This window comes from Microtus ochrogaster, unplaced genomic scaffold (genome assembly GCF_000317375.1).
Source record: "Microtus ochrogaster isolate Prairie Vole_2 unplaced genomic scaffold, MicOch1.0 UNK15, whole genome shotgun sequence".
NCBI classification, from domain to species: domain Eukaryota; kingdom Metazoa; phylum Chordata; class Mammalia; order Rodentia; family Cricetidae; genus Microtus; species Microtus ochrogaster.
This window is the reverse complement of record NW_004949113.1, coordinates 696,651-709,377: the sequence shown is the minus strand read 5'-3', so window position 1 is coordinate 709,377 and position 12,727 is coordinate 696,651. Positions and strand designations below refer to the sequence as shown.

Here is a 12,727-nt window from a genome sequence, read left to right as displayed (position 1 = left end):
GCCAGGGAGAGCAGAGTCAGGGAGAGCAGAGTCAGGGAGAGCAGGGCCAGGGAGAGTGGGCCAGGGAGAGCAGGGCCAGGGAGAGCAGAGTCAGGAAGAATGGGGCCAGGGAGAGTGGGCCAGGGAGAGTGGGACCAGGGACAGCGGGGCCAGGGAGAGTGGGGACAGGAAGAGTTGACCAGGGAGAGTGGGGGCAGGGAACACAGGGCCAGGGAGACGATGAAAGAGTAGTATATAACTCAGGTAGACTGTTTCAGTAGGTGTACCCATCATGGTCTTGACTTCCTTGCTCATAAGCTCATTCCTCTCATTCTTCAGCTCTACTTTGGGAGCTCAGTCCAGTGCTCTGATGTGGGTTTCTGCCTCTGTTCCCATCAGTGGCTGGATAAGGTTCCATGGTGATATTTAAGATAATCATCAGTCTGCCTACAGAGCAAGTCAAGATCGGGCCCCCTCTCCTCTATTTCTTAGGGTCTTAGCTGGGGTCATCCTTGTGGGTTCCTAGGAATTTCTCTAGAGCCACGTTTAACCCTATAATGGCTCCCTCACTCAAGATATCTCGTTCCTTGCTCTCATCTCTGTTCTTCCTTCATCTTGACTATCCCATTCTCTCAAGTTCTCCCCAATCCTCCTCTTTTTCCTTCCTCTTCCCCTTTTCCCCTTCTCCTCCCCAACTCCCATGTTCCCAATTTTGTCAGGTGATTTTAACTTGTTTCCAATTTCCAGGTGAATCTATGTATGTTTTTCTTTGAGTTCATAAGTCCAGCTGGACTGGGAAGGAACAAGCATAGGACCAAACTAATCCCTATGAATGTGGTTTACAGTTGAATTGCTGGGGCAGACTGAGGGGCCACTGGCAGTGGCAACAGGATTTATCTCTACTGCAAGTACTGGCTTTTTGGGATCCTATTCTCTTTGGATGTATACCCTGCTCAGCCTGGATATAGTAGGGAGGGCCTTGAACCTTCCACTATAAGAGAAGGTAAGCAATGTGCCTTACCCTCTCTGAGGATTGGATGGGGATGGGGTGGGAGGGTGTGTGGAGGGAATGGGAGGAGAGGAGGGAGTGGGAACTTGGATTGGTATTTTTAAAAAATCTAATAGGTTAAAAAAAAAGAGTGGGATCTATTACATGGTGTGGAGTTGGTCTTTAACTGCCAACCTGAAACAACTAGAATTGCCCGGGAAAAGAGTCTCAGCGAGGAATTATCTAGTTGGGTTGGCCTATGACCAACAGGGATCAATATGATTGTTAAATGAGCAGGGAGGACCCAGCATACAGAGGGATGAGCAATTCTATGGGCTGGGCTGTGGGTGTGTTAAGAGTGAAGAAAGTTATCTGAGCATTGGCAGGACAGCAGCATGGGAGTATTCATTTCTCTCCGTCCTTGACCAGCCATTTCAAGCTCTTGCCTCTATGACCTCTATGCGGCAGTGGACTGTAACCTGGATTAAACCTTTCCTGCCTCAGGTGCTTTCTGTCTGAGCAGTTATCACAGACACAGAAATTATACAAGAGCACAGTTTGTTCAAAAAAATGCCATAATGATATCCACTACCTTGTACATTAATATTAAAGAAGTTATCATTATGAAACAACTAGTGAGTACCATATCTGTATTGAGATCCCAGGAACCTGAGTTCTCAGACAACATCCTGCTTAATACCATTTAAACAGGAAAAACCCTAATTTAAAAAAAAAAGCTTTAACGTGGGTTGCATCAAGTTCTCACTCTGTATTTCTGTTTTTTCCTCTGGTCTTCTACATCAGTGTTGTTAGAGGACATGATTAACCCCTAACATCTACTTTAAGACTAAATTCCAGTTTCAGGTCCACCTTCCCTCTGAAGTTGTTGCTCCAGAATAGAAACCAGCTCTGTGGTGGGTCAACGCTGACCTTAAAGAAGGAAGTCCAACAACAACACAGCAAACAGAGAAAAGGAGAGTGGCTACAGAACACATAGCTTTTAGGAGAGAATTAGGCATTCTAGTTCACCCGAGTCACTGCCTCTGTGGAGCTGAGGGATGACCTGGTCACCAGCTTCTCCTCAAGGGTGCACAAGATGCTGGGTTAGGGGGAAGCTTCAGTAGGTAAAGCATTTGCTGAGAAAGCATTGAGGCTTGGGTTTGGATCTCTAGAACCCATGTCAATCCCGAAAGAGTGATGTATATCTGTAATGCAAGTGCTTCTTGAGTGAGGGAGACACTAAAACCACTAGAATCCTTGAGAGCTGTGTGGCCAATAGAATGTCATGTGCAACAGTGAATGAGATCCTGTCTGAAGGTGAAGGGGAGCACTGACAACCAACGTTATCCTGCGACTTCCACAACTGCCCTACATCTTGTTTGTATATGCACCTGCACAAAAACACCACAACATTCATGTACACTCACACACACACACACACACACACACACACACACACACACACAAACACATACACATTTTTAAGTGAATAAAATTCAAAAGCCAACCCCTTCCATCCATCATTTTTTTTTTACCCTGGAGTCAATCTCAGTCCAGTGGTGTAAGCCTTCACCATCCAGGCCATGGAAGCCCAGAGTCCTAAATGCTACCTCCCTAGACCTAGGGATTTAGAGGAGCAACCTCCATAAAAACTCCGACAGAAAACAGGCATGTGGGAGAAACTGCCCACCCCTCAGCCTCTTATCCCTGCTGTACCTGGAAAGCTATAAAGTCCAGAAGCTGGAGCTCAGAGCCCTCAGAGGAAGATCTGATGCCGCTGGTCTTCAGTCCCAGCTCTGATTGAGAAAAGTGTTAATAAGAGGCAAGATGAGCCTGAACTGGCCCCAGAGGAGCTCCCATTAGTTCAGTGGGTCCTGCTCTCTCACCCTGACTGCCTTGGAGTTTCTCATGGTCACTGCTGTACCCTATGTGCAGGACTCCTGGACAACAGCTCTCAATTGTCACATCCTGTTGCTCAGTCCCAAGATCTACCCTCAGGAAGACAAATAAGGAAGTGGCTTCTACACGGAAAGAGATAGAGTTTCTCATGTGGCATGGTACTTACAGAATATTCTAGAAAATTGGTTTGCAAAAATTTGACATCTCTAACAGAAAGAACTATTCCACTTATGGTGTGACCAAGCTTAGAGTTTCCTTTAATATTTTCAGTGAGTTCTGAAATAAGAATCTTTGTTGGAGGGAGTCAAACAATTTTCTGAGTTTTTCGTTAATGCCATCTAGTCCAACCCATGCTTTGTTTCATTGTTTTGCTATTGTCCTCATTCATGGTAGTTTATGCTTGATGAGCCACTGTTGCTGATAGTTATTTAGTGGCTGCTGTCTTCAGCCATGTTAATAGATGATTACCTCAACTTGTTCATTTAACCCCCCCCCATTGATAGTTAATCCACTGTCTACTTAACAGATAAGGAAAACCAAAGCATGACAAGTTAGGGTTCAGGCTCTCAGCTATACAGGTCCTTCATGAAAAATCAAGAATTTTCTTTCTCCCTTTAAAAAAGGAAAACTTTTATTCATTCTTTGACTGTTCCACATATGTATATAATGTATCTTTATCATATCTTTTCCAATTTTCCCTTTTACTTTTGTAGGATAAACCCACAATGCACCTCCCTCCAACTTTCATGTGTTCTTCCTTTTTCGTAACATATAGAGTCCAATTAATGCTCCCACCTCCTGAAATGACTGGTCCTGCTGGTCTGAGCTTGTCAAAGACTTGGGTGAGTAACTATGGATGCTGTGATGAGCACCATGGCCATGTTGTGTCCAGAAGACAGCCCCTCCTTAGACTCTGGCTCTTACATTCACTCCTCCTCCTCTTCCTCATATAATGGTCTTCAAGCCTTGGGATAGTTGATACAGAAGTCCTGGGATGATGGAGGTGGGTCTTGTATCTTATCTGTTGCTTTCATTGGTTAACTAATAAAGAAACTGCCTTGGCCCTTTAATAGGACAGAAAATTGGGTAGGTGGAGTAGACAGAACAGAATGCTGGGAGAAAGAAGCAGAGTCAGGCAGTCGCCATGATTCTCCCACCCAACACAGACGCAGGTTAAGATCTTTCCTGGTAAGCTACCTTGTGGACTACACATATTATTAGAAATGGGTTAGATCACTATGTAAGAGGCTGGAACTAATGGGCCAGGCAGTGTTTAAAAGAATACAGTTTCCGTGTAATTATTTCGGGTAAAGCTAGCCATGCGGGCAGCCAGGTGCCAGGAATGTAGCCCGCCGCTCTTACTACAACACTGGGGGGTGGGTGGGTATATGTGGAGATATTTGAGTTGAGTCCTTAATATCCCTAGGATTTTAAAAATTCCTTTACAGAGTAACTTATAATTTGTATTAGCAGTGAAGAAATATCTATAATGACTGAAAAGATCTCCAAAAAGAATAAAGTCTCCTATGCCAAGCTCTGGTCTTTTCCCTACCTTCGAAAACAGAAGTGTATCATCTAGAGAATATTGTATTTGTAGTTTATTATATGAATAATTGAATGCAGGGCATGTTTCTGTGTTTAGTGAGACAATGTTAGCAGGTTTGTATAGGGTTTGTTCCCTCCCCTACCCCTTGTTCCTGTACTATGTAATCTCAGTGTTTATATGAATATGAACTTGATTTGCTACTTCAGAATAAAGAAGTTATTAATTGAATAAAATGAGTAGAAAGAACATGAAATTAGATGGCAGATGAGGAAGATCTGGGAAGTTGTGGGGGAGGAGAAAGAATACAATCAATTGTTAAATAATAATAAAATGTAATAAAAATTAAAAAATTCAAGACTAATAAAAAAACAGAGGAATGGAAAAAACATTAAAAGTAATCCACCATATTAATATACTCATGGATAGATACCACACGATCACCTTATTAGATATAGAAAAAGCCTTTGACAAAAGTCAGCGTCCTTCCAATTTAAAAAAAAACTCCAGAGAGACTGGGGATGGACGCCATATACCTCAACATAATAAAGACATTATAAAACAAACCCACAGCCAACATAATCCTAAATGGCTAAAAGCTTGAAACATTTCCACTAAAATCAGAAACAGGACAATAATACCACCCTCTCTACCCCTGTTCAAGATAGTAACCAGAGCCCTCCCCTAAGAACCTCTAATTGCCAGATTCCACCCACTGTTAAGGCAGTTAGAGTATTCTTTAGAGAGTACTTCAAGTTTTTATCCATTTAGGGTTATTCTTTTAAAGAATACTTTAACTGCCCTAATTATTGGACCCTGCCCCTTACCCTAAAGATAAAAACCCCGTTTCTGGACATGAAATCCCACCAATCTCCACTGGAAAGTTCCACCCTGAAAAGTTCCACCCCCTTTCCAAGAATAAACCCTGTATCCTGTTCAGTTTGCTGCTGTTTCTTGTCTGAGTGGAGGCAGCCACCTTCTTGGGTTTTTTTTTCCCCTCCCAATAAATCTCTTGTGTGAGGTTTGCTGTTCAGTGTGACTTTTTGGTATTTCTTGGCTCCCAGCTGCCAGGATATATTTCCATCAGTGCTGTAATGCTTACAGTTACACATCCCCCAGAACTGGATGATAAGACCCTATTGTTGAAGAGACCACATCTGTGAGACATAGAATTTGGAGAAAGCAAGCTAATACTCACCTGGAAGCTTCACCTCTAGGAACATGTTTGCCAATACTGGAAGATGCTTTGATGTTACCAGGGGAGAAAAGTAGCCTTCAATCTCACCCAGCTGTGAATTCTGGGAGCTTCAGTTATGGCTGGCCTCAAAAGACACACCTACTGTCATAATAAAAACAGGAATGACATAGGTATAAACTAGCCTCTTTCTGATTAGATTTCAGGCCTACTCCACAAGAGGGAACCATTACTGGGACCAAGAACCTGTGACTAGGTAGGTCTCAGACCTACAAAAGAACCTAATACTATCTTTCTGCTTAATAAACATAGTATTAACCTGCCACCTAAGCCCTTACCTGTATAAATTAGTGCATCTTTCAACACTTATCAGAGAAGCTTCTCTCATGGGTGTTAGTTAATACAGAGAAACACAACAGTAAACATGCAGAGAGTAAGAGTCTGTTGTTCTTAGGTCTAAATGGAACATCTATTTCATACCGCTACATAAAGCTCAGAGATCATCATCAAGGAAGGGGCAGAAAGATTGTGACAGTCACAGTCTTCAGCAAAACATCATTTGCTCAATATGCCAGAACTGCTGCACCTATGAACTCAAGCAACTGTGACTGCATGCATGCAAGAATTGAGCCAGCCAAAATCCAGTCTTGGACAGGGGAGGGGATCATGAAGTCCCAAGGCTATCTGAGAATGTGTGGGGAACTGAAGGCTGCTGGGGGAGGAAGAGTCTTTTTTTTTTTATTCAGGGACATGGTCTCCTAGAAGCTACCCATGCTCTCTGCAATAGATGGCCCTAAATGCATGCACATACAGCCAAGCACTAAGTGGAACCAGTGAGTTTTAAACAGCACAGAGAACAAATAAAGCAGGAAGGGGAAAAGGGTGTGAGGGATAGAGGGGAACTGAAGGGAAAGTAATGGGTAGATTTGAGTAAATTGCAGTATAAGTATGTGCTTAATTAAAAGATGAAGAAGAGGATAAAGAGTAGAAATAAAGGAAGATGGAAAGAAGAAAGAGGAAACGACAAGAGGGAACAGTGACAAGAAATAACTTCTATGCATGTGCCCAATGACCCTCCTTCTCTAACTAGGCCCCATCTCCTAACTTCTCATCAGCAATAAATTAATCAACCCACTAATACATTTATCAAATTAAAGTTCTTATTGTTAGATCACCTCTTAAAGAATCACCTCTGATCACTGCTGCTGTTTTGAGTACCAGCCTTAAATATATACTTCTTTGGAGGGATTTTTTTTAAATTGATTTTATTGAGCTATACATTTTTCTCTGCTTCCCTCCTTTCCTCTCCCCTTTGATTCAACCCTCTCCCAAGGTCCCCATGCTCCCAATTTACTCAGGAGATCTTGTCTTTTACTACTTCCTATGTAGATTAGATTCATGTATATCTCTCTTAGGGTCCTTGTTTCCTTAAATATCTTTCAGCTATTTTAGATTCCTCTGTTGAGAGTTCTCTGTTTAGGTCTGTGCTCCTCTTTTTATTGGGTTATTTGTCCTTTTGATGACCAATTTCTCGAGTTCTTTGTATATTTTGGAGATCAGTCCTCTGTTTGATTTGGAGTTGGTGAAGATCTTTTCCCATTCTGTAGGTTGCCATTTTGTCTTGTTGACTGTGTCCTTTGCTTTACAGAAGCTTTTCAGTTTCAGGAGGTCCCATTTATTAATTTTTTTCTCAGTGTCTGTGCTACTATGGTTATATTTAGGAAGTGGTCTCTTTGAAGGGATTTTTATATCTGAATAATAAAAATTTCCAAATGAAGGCTTTCTAAGGGAACTGAAGTAGACAGATGAGCTTTAAAGGACGATGTGGAGCTTCAGTGGACAGTGGGTAGGATGGCATTGCTTTGTCATCATTTTCCTATATTAGTTTTTCTTCTACTTTAGTATTCTCTGGACAACTCGTCCCAGTTTGGCTTCCTGTCACTGTGATAAAATACTCTCCAATAGTAACTTCCTAGGGGAGGGTGTCTTATTGGATCACAGTTCCACATTATAGTCCACCAGAGCAGAGGCATTACAGTGGCATGAGCTTTCAGAGATTGGTCACATCACATCCATAATCAGGAAGAGAAGAGTGAACACAGTAGTCAGCTTGTTTTCTACTCTTTCATAGTTCAGGATCCCATGCTTAGGGAATGGTATCACTCAAGTGGGTGGGTCTTCCCAGATCAGTTAAGGCAATCAAGACAATCAAGACAGGGACACAGGTCAACCTGATTGAAACACTCTCCCATTGAGACTGGTGATTCTAGATTGTGTCAAGTTGACAATAAAAACTAATGATCACACAATTGATCTTCATCTCCTAGGTCAGTCCCTAGAATTCCTCGGACATTTTTATTATTTCTCTGTAAGTTAAACATTATTCCACTCTCTCAGTGTGTGCAGTGCAGAGTATGCACACATGTACAGTGTGTGCTCAGGGTGACAAAAAGAGGATGCCAGGTATCGTGTCCTGTCACTTTCCAGCTTATTCCCTTGAGACTGGGTCTCTGACTGAACTTAAAGTAGGGCCAGTAAGACAACAAGCTCCAGTCATCTTCCTGTCACCACACACTTACATGCATGCACACATGCACGCACACATACACATGCATGAACAGTGCATACACACACACAGTGCCTGGACTACCGATGTGGCCTCACCCTTTCTTCTTCATGAAACTCAGATCCACTCTTACCCCCTGAAGCAACTCCCCAACTCTTACTACAGAACTTTAAAATATCAAGATTAGCAGGTCCCTGGCCTGTTCTCTGATTTTATCTGAAAACCAGTACAGGTTCTGAGATCTGAAGATCTAGAGAACCATTATGTAAAACAATCTTGTGACCAGGGCTTATCTATTTCCTTTTCCTGTAATACTCCACACCAGCAGTTAGACTGTCTATCACTCACAGGCAATTGTCTTTAGAAAATATAATCCTGGTAGAAGAGAGAGACAAGGAATTATTTTAAAAGGTCAATTTGCAAAGCAGAAAAGATCTAAAGTAAAGTAGTGTAATCCATGATGGCATTGGTGTTATCTGAGTTATACAGGTGACAGACACAAGTTAGTTGTCCATCCCTGGTGTGTTGGTTTTTAGTTTTTTGTCTACTTATATTTTATCATATTTTGTTTTATTATTATCCCCTAGAAGCCTGCTTGTTTTCTGAGGAGACAGAAAGGGAGTGAAACAATAAAGGAGAGGAAGTGGGGAGGAACTGGGAGGAGAAGAGGGAGCAGAAACCTGTAATCAGAATATATTGTATTGAAAATCCATTTTTAAATAAAAGGAAAAGAGGGGATGTGATGGGCATATCTTTAATCCAAGCATTTTGGATGGGGAAGGCCAATCTGTCAGTTAGAGGTTAGTCTAGACTACATAACAAGTTCCAGGACATCCATGGCCACATTGTAAGACTTATTCTCAAAAACAATAAAGAAAGAAGGACAGAATTGGAGGATAGTGAGGTGGTAGAGGGACCTATCAGGAGTTAGAATAAGAGTGTCAGGGGATAGGATCAAAATACATTGTATAAAAGTTTCAAAAAATTATTAATATATTTTCATTTGACTGGGGGGCATGCAAATGGGTGTGCAGATGTGTGCACTACATGTGCACAGGCAGAGGTCAGAAGACCTCATGTTGCCTTCGCTATTGCTCTCTGACTTACTGCCTTAAGACAGGGTCTCTCACTGAACTGGAAGGTCACCATTTGAGCTAGTCTACCTAGCCAACAAGCTTTCAGGATTCTTCTGTCTACCTCACCCTACAAAGTTGAGGTTACAGGCACGTGTAATCATTCCTGGCTTTGTATGTGGGTGTTGGAGATTTTAACTCTGGTCCTTATGCTTGGGCACCAAGCACTCTTACATATAGAGCTATCTTCCCAACTTGAATAAAATTTCTACATTGGATAGATGAGTTATTTCTTTGTTCCCAACAAACAAGAGCCAATTGACTAAATTGTCCTACTGTATGGGGTGGTTCAAATGTAGTTACCCCAAATCTGTAAACATCCTTCCTTGTATCTTTGATTATCTGGTAAAATTCTGTGGCTATCTTTTTTTTGCAGTTGGAAGGGGCATTTATTTTTACATGACATAGAAGAACAATTTACTTGCAGAATTTAATAGTCAGTATTGTCTGTGGCAAAACAACACTATACTTTCCTCTATATAAAAATCTCTGGGAACTATTATACAAAGGATATTTAAAAAATAATATAATTTGGGAAATTGGAGGTACAGCTATCCAAACTGATGATTGCCTCAATTAATTGCCAAATGTTACATCAAATTATTTGAAAAAGTAATTTAGTAATCATTACAGTCTATTTACTAATATAGAGTTCTTTTTTCACTTATTAATTTTTTAAAAAAGAAAACAAACTATCTTTTTCATTTTATATACCAATCCCAGTTCCTACTCCCTCCCCTCCTCCCACTGCCTGCACTTATCCCCACCCCCACCCCCATCCACTCTTCAGAGAGGGTAAGGCACATTGATTTTGGGGAAAGTTCAAGGCCTTTCCTACTATATCTAGGCCTAACAAGGTATCTATCCAAAGAAAATAGGTTCCCAAAAGCCAGCACAAGGAATAGGTATAAATCTTGGTACTACTGCCAGTGACCCCACAGTCTGTCCCAGCCATACAATCTTTACCCACATTCAGAGGGACTAGTTTGGACATATGTATGCTGTTTCATTCCATGTCTGGCTAGAGTTGGTGAGCTCCCATTAGCTCAGGTAACTGTTTCAGTGGGTGTACCCATCATGGTCTTGACCTCTTCACTCATATTCTTATTTCTTCCATTCTTCAACTGGACTTTGGGAGCTCAGTCCAGTTCTCCATTGCAGGTCTCTGCCTCTGTTTCCATTAGTCACTGGATGAAGGTTCTATGGCTATGTTTAAAATATTCTTAATTCTCACTACAGGGCAAGACCAGTTCAGGTACCCTCTTCTCTATTTCGTAGGGTCTCACTCATGAACATAGATGCAAAAATACTCAATAAAATCCTGGCAAACTGGATCCAAGAACACATAAAAAAAATCATCCACCATGGGCAAGTTGGCTTCATCCCAGAAATGTGGGGCTGGTTCAACACATGAAAATCTATCAATGTAATCTGTCATATAAACAAACTGAAAGAACAAAACTATATGATCATTTCATTAGATGCTGAAAAAGCATTCGACAAAATCAAATGCCCCTTCATGATAAAGGTCTTAGAGAGATCAGGGATACAAGCAACATATCTAAATATAATAAAAGCAATATACAGCAAACCGACAGCCAACATAAAATTAAATGGAGAGAAACTAAAAGCGATTCCACTAAAATCAGGAACAAGACAAGACTGTCCACTCTCTCCATATCTCTTCATCATAGTTCTTGAAGTTCTGGCTATAGTAATAAGACAACAAAAGGAGATCAAGGGGATTCAAATTGGAAAGGAAGAAGTCAAACTTTTGTTATTTGCAGATGATATGATAGTCTACATAAGTGACCCCCAAAACTCTACTAGAGACCTAGAGACCTCCTACAGCTGATAAATACCTTTAGTGATGTGGCAGGATACAAGATCAACTCAAAACAATCAGTAGCCCTCCTATACACAAATGATAAAAGAGCTGAGAGGGAAATTGGAGAAACATCACTTTTCACAACAGCCCCAAATAGCATAAAATATCTTGGGGTAACACTAACCAAAGAGGCAAAAGACCTATTTGATAAGAACTTTAAGTCTTTGAAGAAAGAAATTGAAGAAGATACCAGAAAATGGAAAGATATCCCATGTTCTTGGATAGGTAGGATCAACATAATAAAAATGACAATCCTACCAAAATCAATCTATAGATTCAATGCAATCACCTTCAAAATCCCAACACAATTCTTCACATCCCATGAAAGAACAATAATTAACTCCATATGGAAAAACAAACGAAAACCCAGGATAGCCAAAACAATCCTGTACAATAAAGGGACTTGTGGAGGCATCACCATCCCTGACATCAAGCCCTATTACAGAGCTACAGTTATGCAAACAGCTTGGTATTGGCCTAAAACAGAGACATTGACCAATGGAATGGAATTGAAGATCTGGATATTAATTCACACACCTATTAACACATGATTTTTGACAAAGAAGCTAAATATATACAATTAGAAAAGAAAGCATCTTTTAAAAATGGTGCTGGCATAACTGGATGTTACCATGTAAAAAAATAAAAATAGATCCATATCTATCCCCATGCACAAAACGCAAGCTCAAATGGATTACAAACCTCAATATTAATCTGACCACACTGAACCTGATAGAAGAAAAAGTGGAAGTAGCCTTCAATGCATGCACATAGGAAACCTCTTCATAAATATAACCACAGTATAACAGACACTGAGAGCAGCCATAAATAAATGGGACCTCCTGAAACTGAGAAACTTCTGTAAAGCAAAGGACATAGCCAAAAAGACAAAAAGACAGCCTACTGAATGGGAAAAGATCTTCACCACCCCCACATCAGTCAAAGGACTGATCTCCAAAATATATAAAGATCTCAAGAAATTCGACATCAAAATTCTAAAGAACCCAATTTAAAAATGGGGTACAGGACTAAACAGAATTCTCAACAGAAGAATCTCAAACGACCAAAAGATACTTAAGAAAATGTTCAACATCCTTAACCATCAGGAAAATGTAAATCGAAACAACTCTGAGATACCATCTTACACCTGTCAAAATGACAAAGATCAAAAACACCAATGATAGCTTCTGCTGGAGAGGATGTGGAGTAAGCAAAACACTCTTCCATTGTCGGTGGGAATGCAAACTTGTACAACCACTTTGGAAATAAGTAGGCAGTTTTTCAGAAAATTGAAAATCAACCTACCTCAGGATTCAGCAATTCCACTCTTGGGAATATACCCAGAAGATGCCCAATCATACTACAAGGACATTTGTTCAACTATGTTCATAGCAGCATTATTTGTTTTTTTGTTTTTTTTTTAATTGAGAAAAGGAAAAAAAAAACCAAGTTTCCACCTCCTCCCAGCCTCCCATTTCCCTCCCCCTCCTCCCACCCTTCCCCCCCTCCTCCCAACCCTTCTCCCCCTCCCCCTAC

At 40.9% G+C, this 12,727-nt stretch overlaps 1 protein-coding gene across 1 annotated transcript in view; it reads right to left on the bottom strand.

Annotated features, from left to right (window-relative positions):
• LOC101992457 (CD209 antigen-like protein E) overlaps positions 1 to 5,632 on the bottom strand; it is a 12,261-nt gene extending 6,629 nt beyond the window's left edge. Inside the window, exons 1-2 of the mRNA XM_013353701.2 lie at positions 5,608 to 5,632; positions 2,854 to 2,988 (exon numbers count right to left, since the gene is read on the bottom strand). Coding sequence (XP_013209155.2) covers positions 2,854 to 2,988; positions 5,608 to 5,632 — 160 coding nt within the window. The remainder of the gene's footprint in view (positions 1 to 2,853; positions 2,989 to 5,607) is intronic.
• Between the last annotated feature and the right edge of the window lie 7,095 nt (positions 5,633 to 12,727).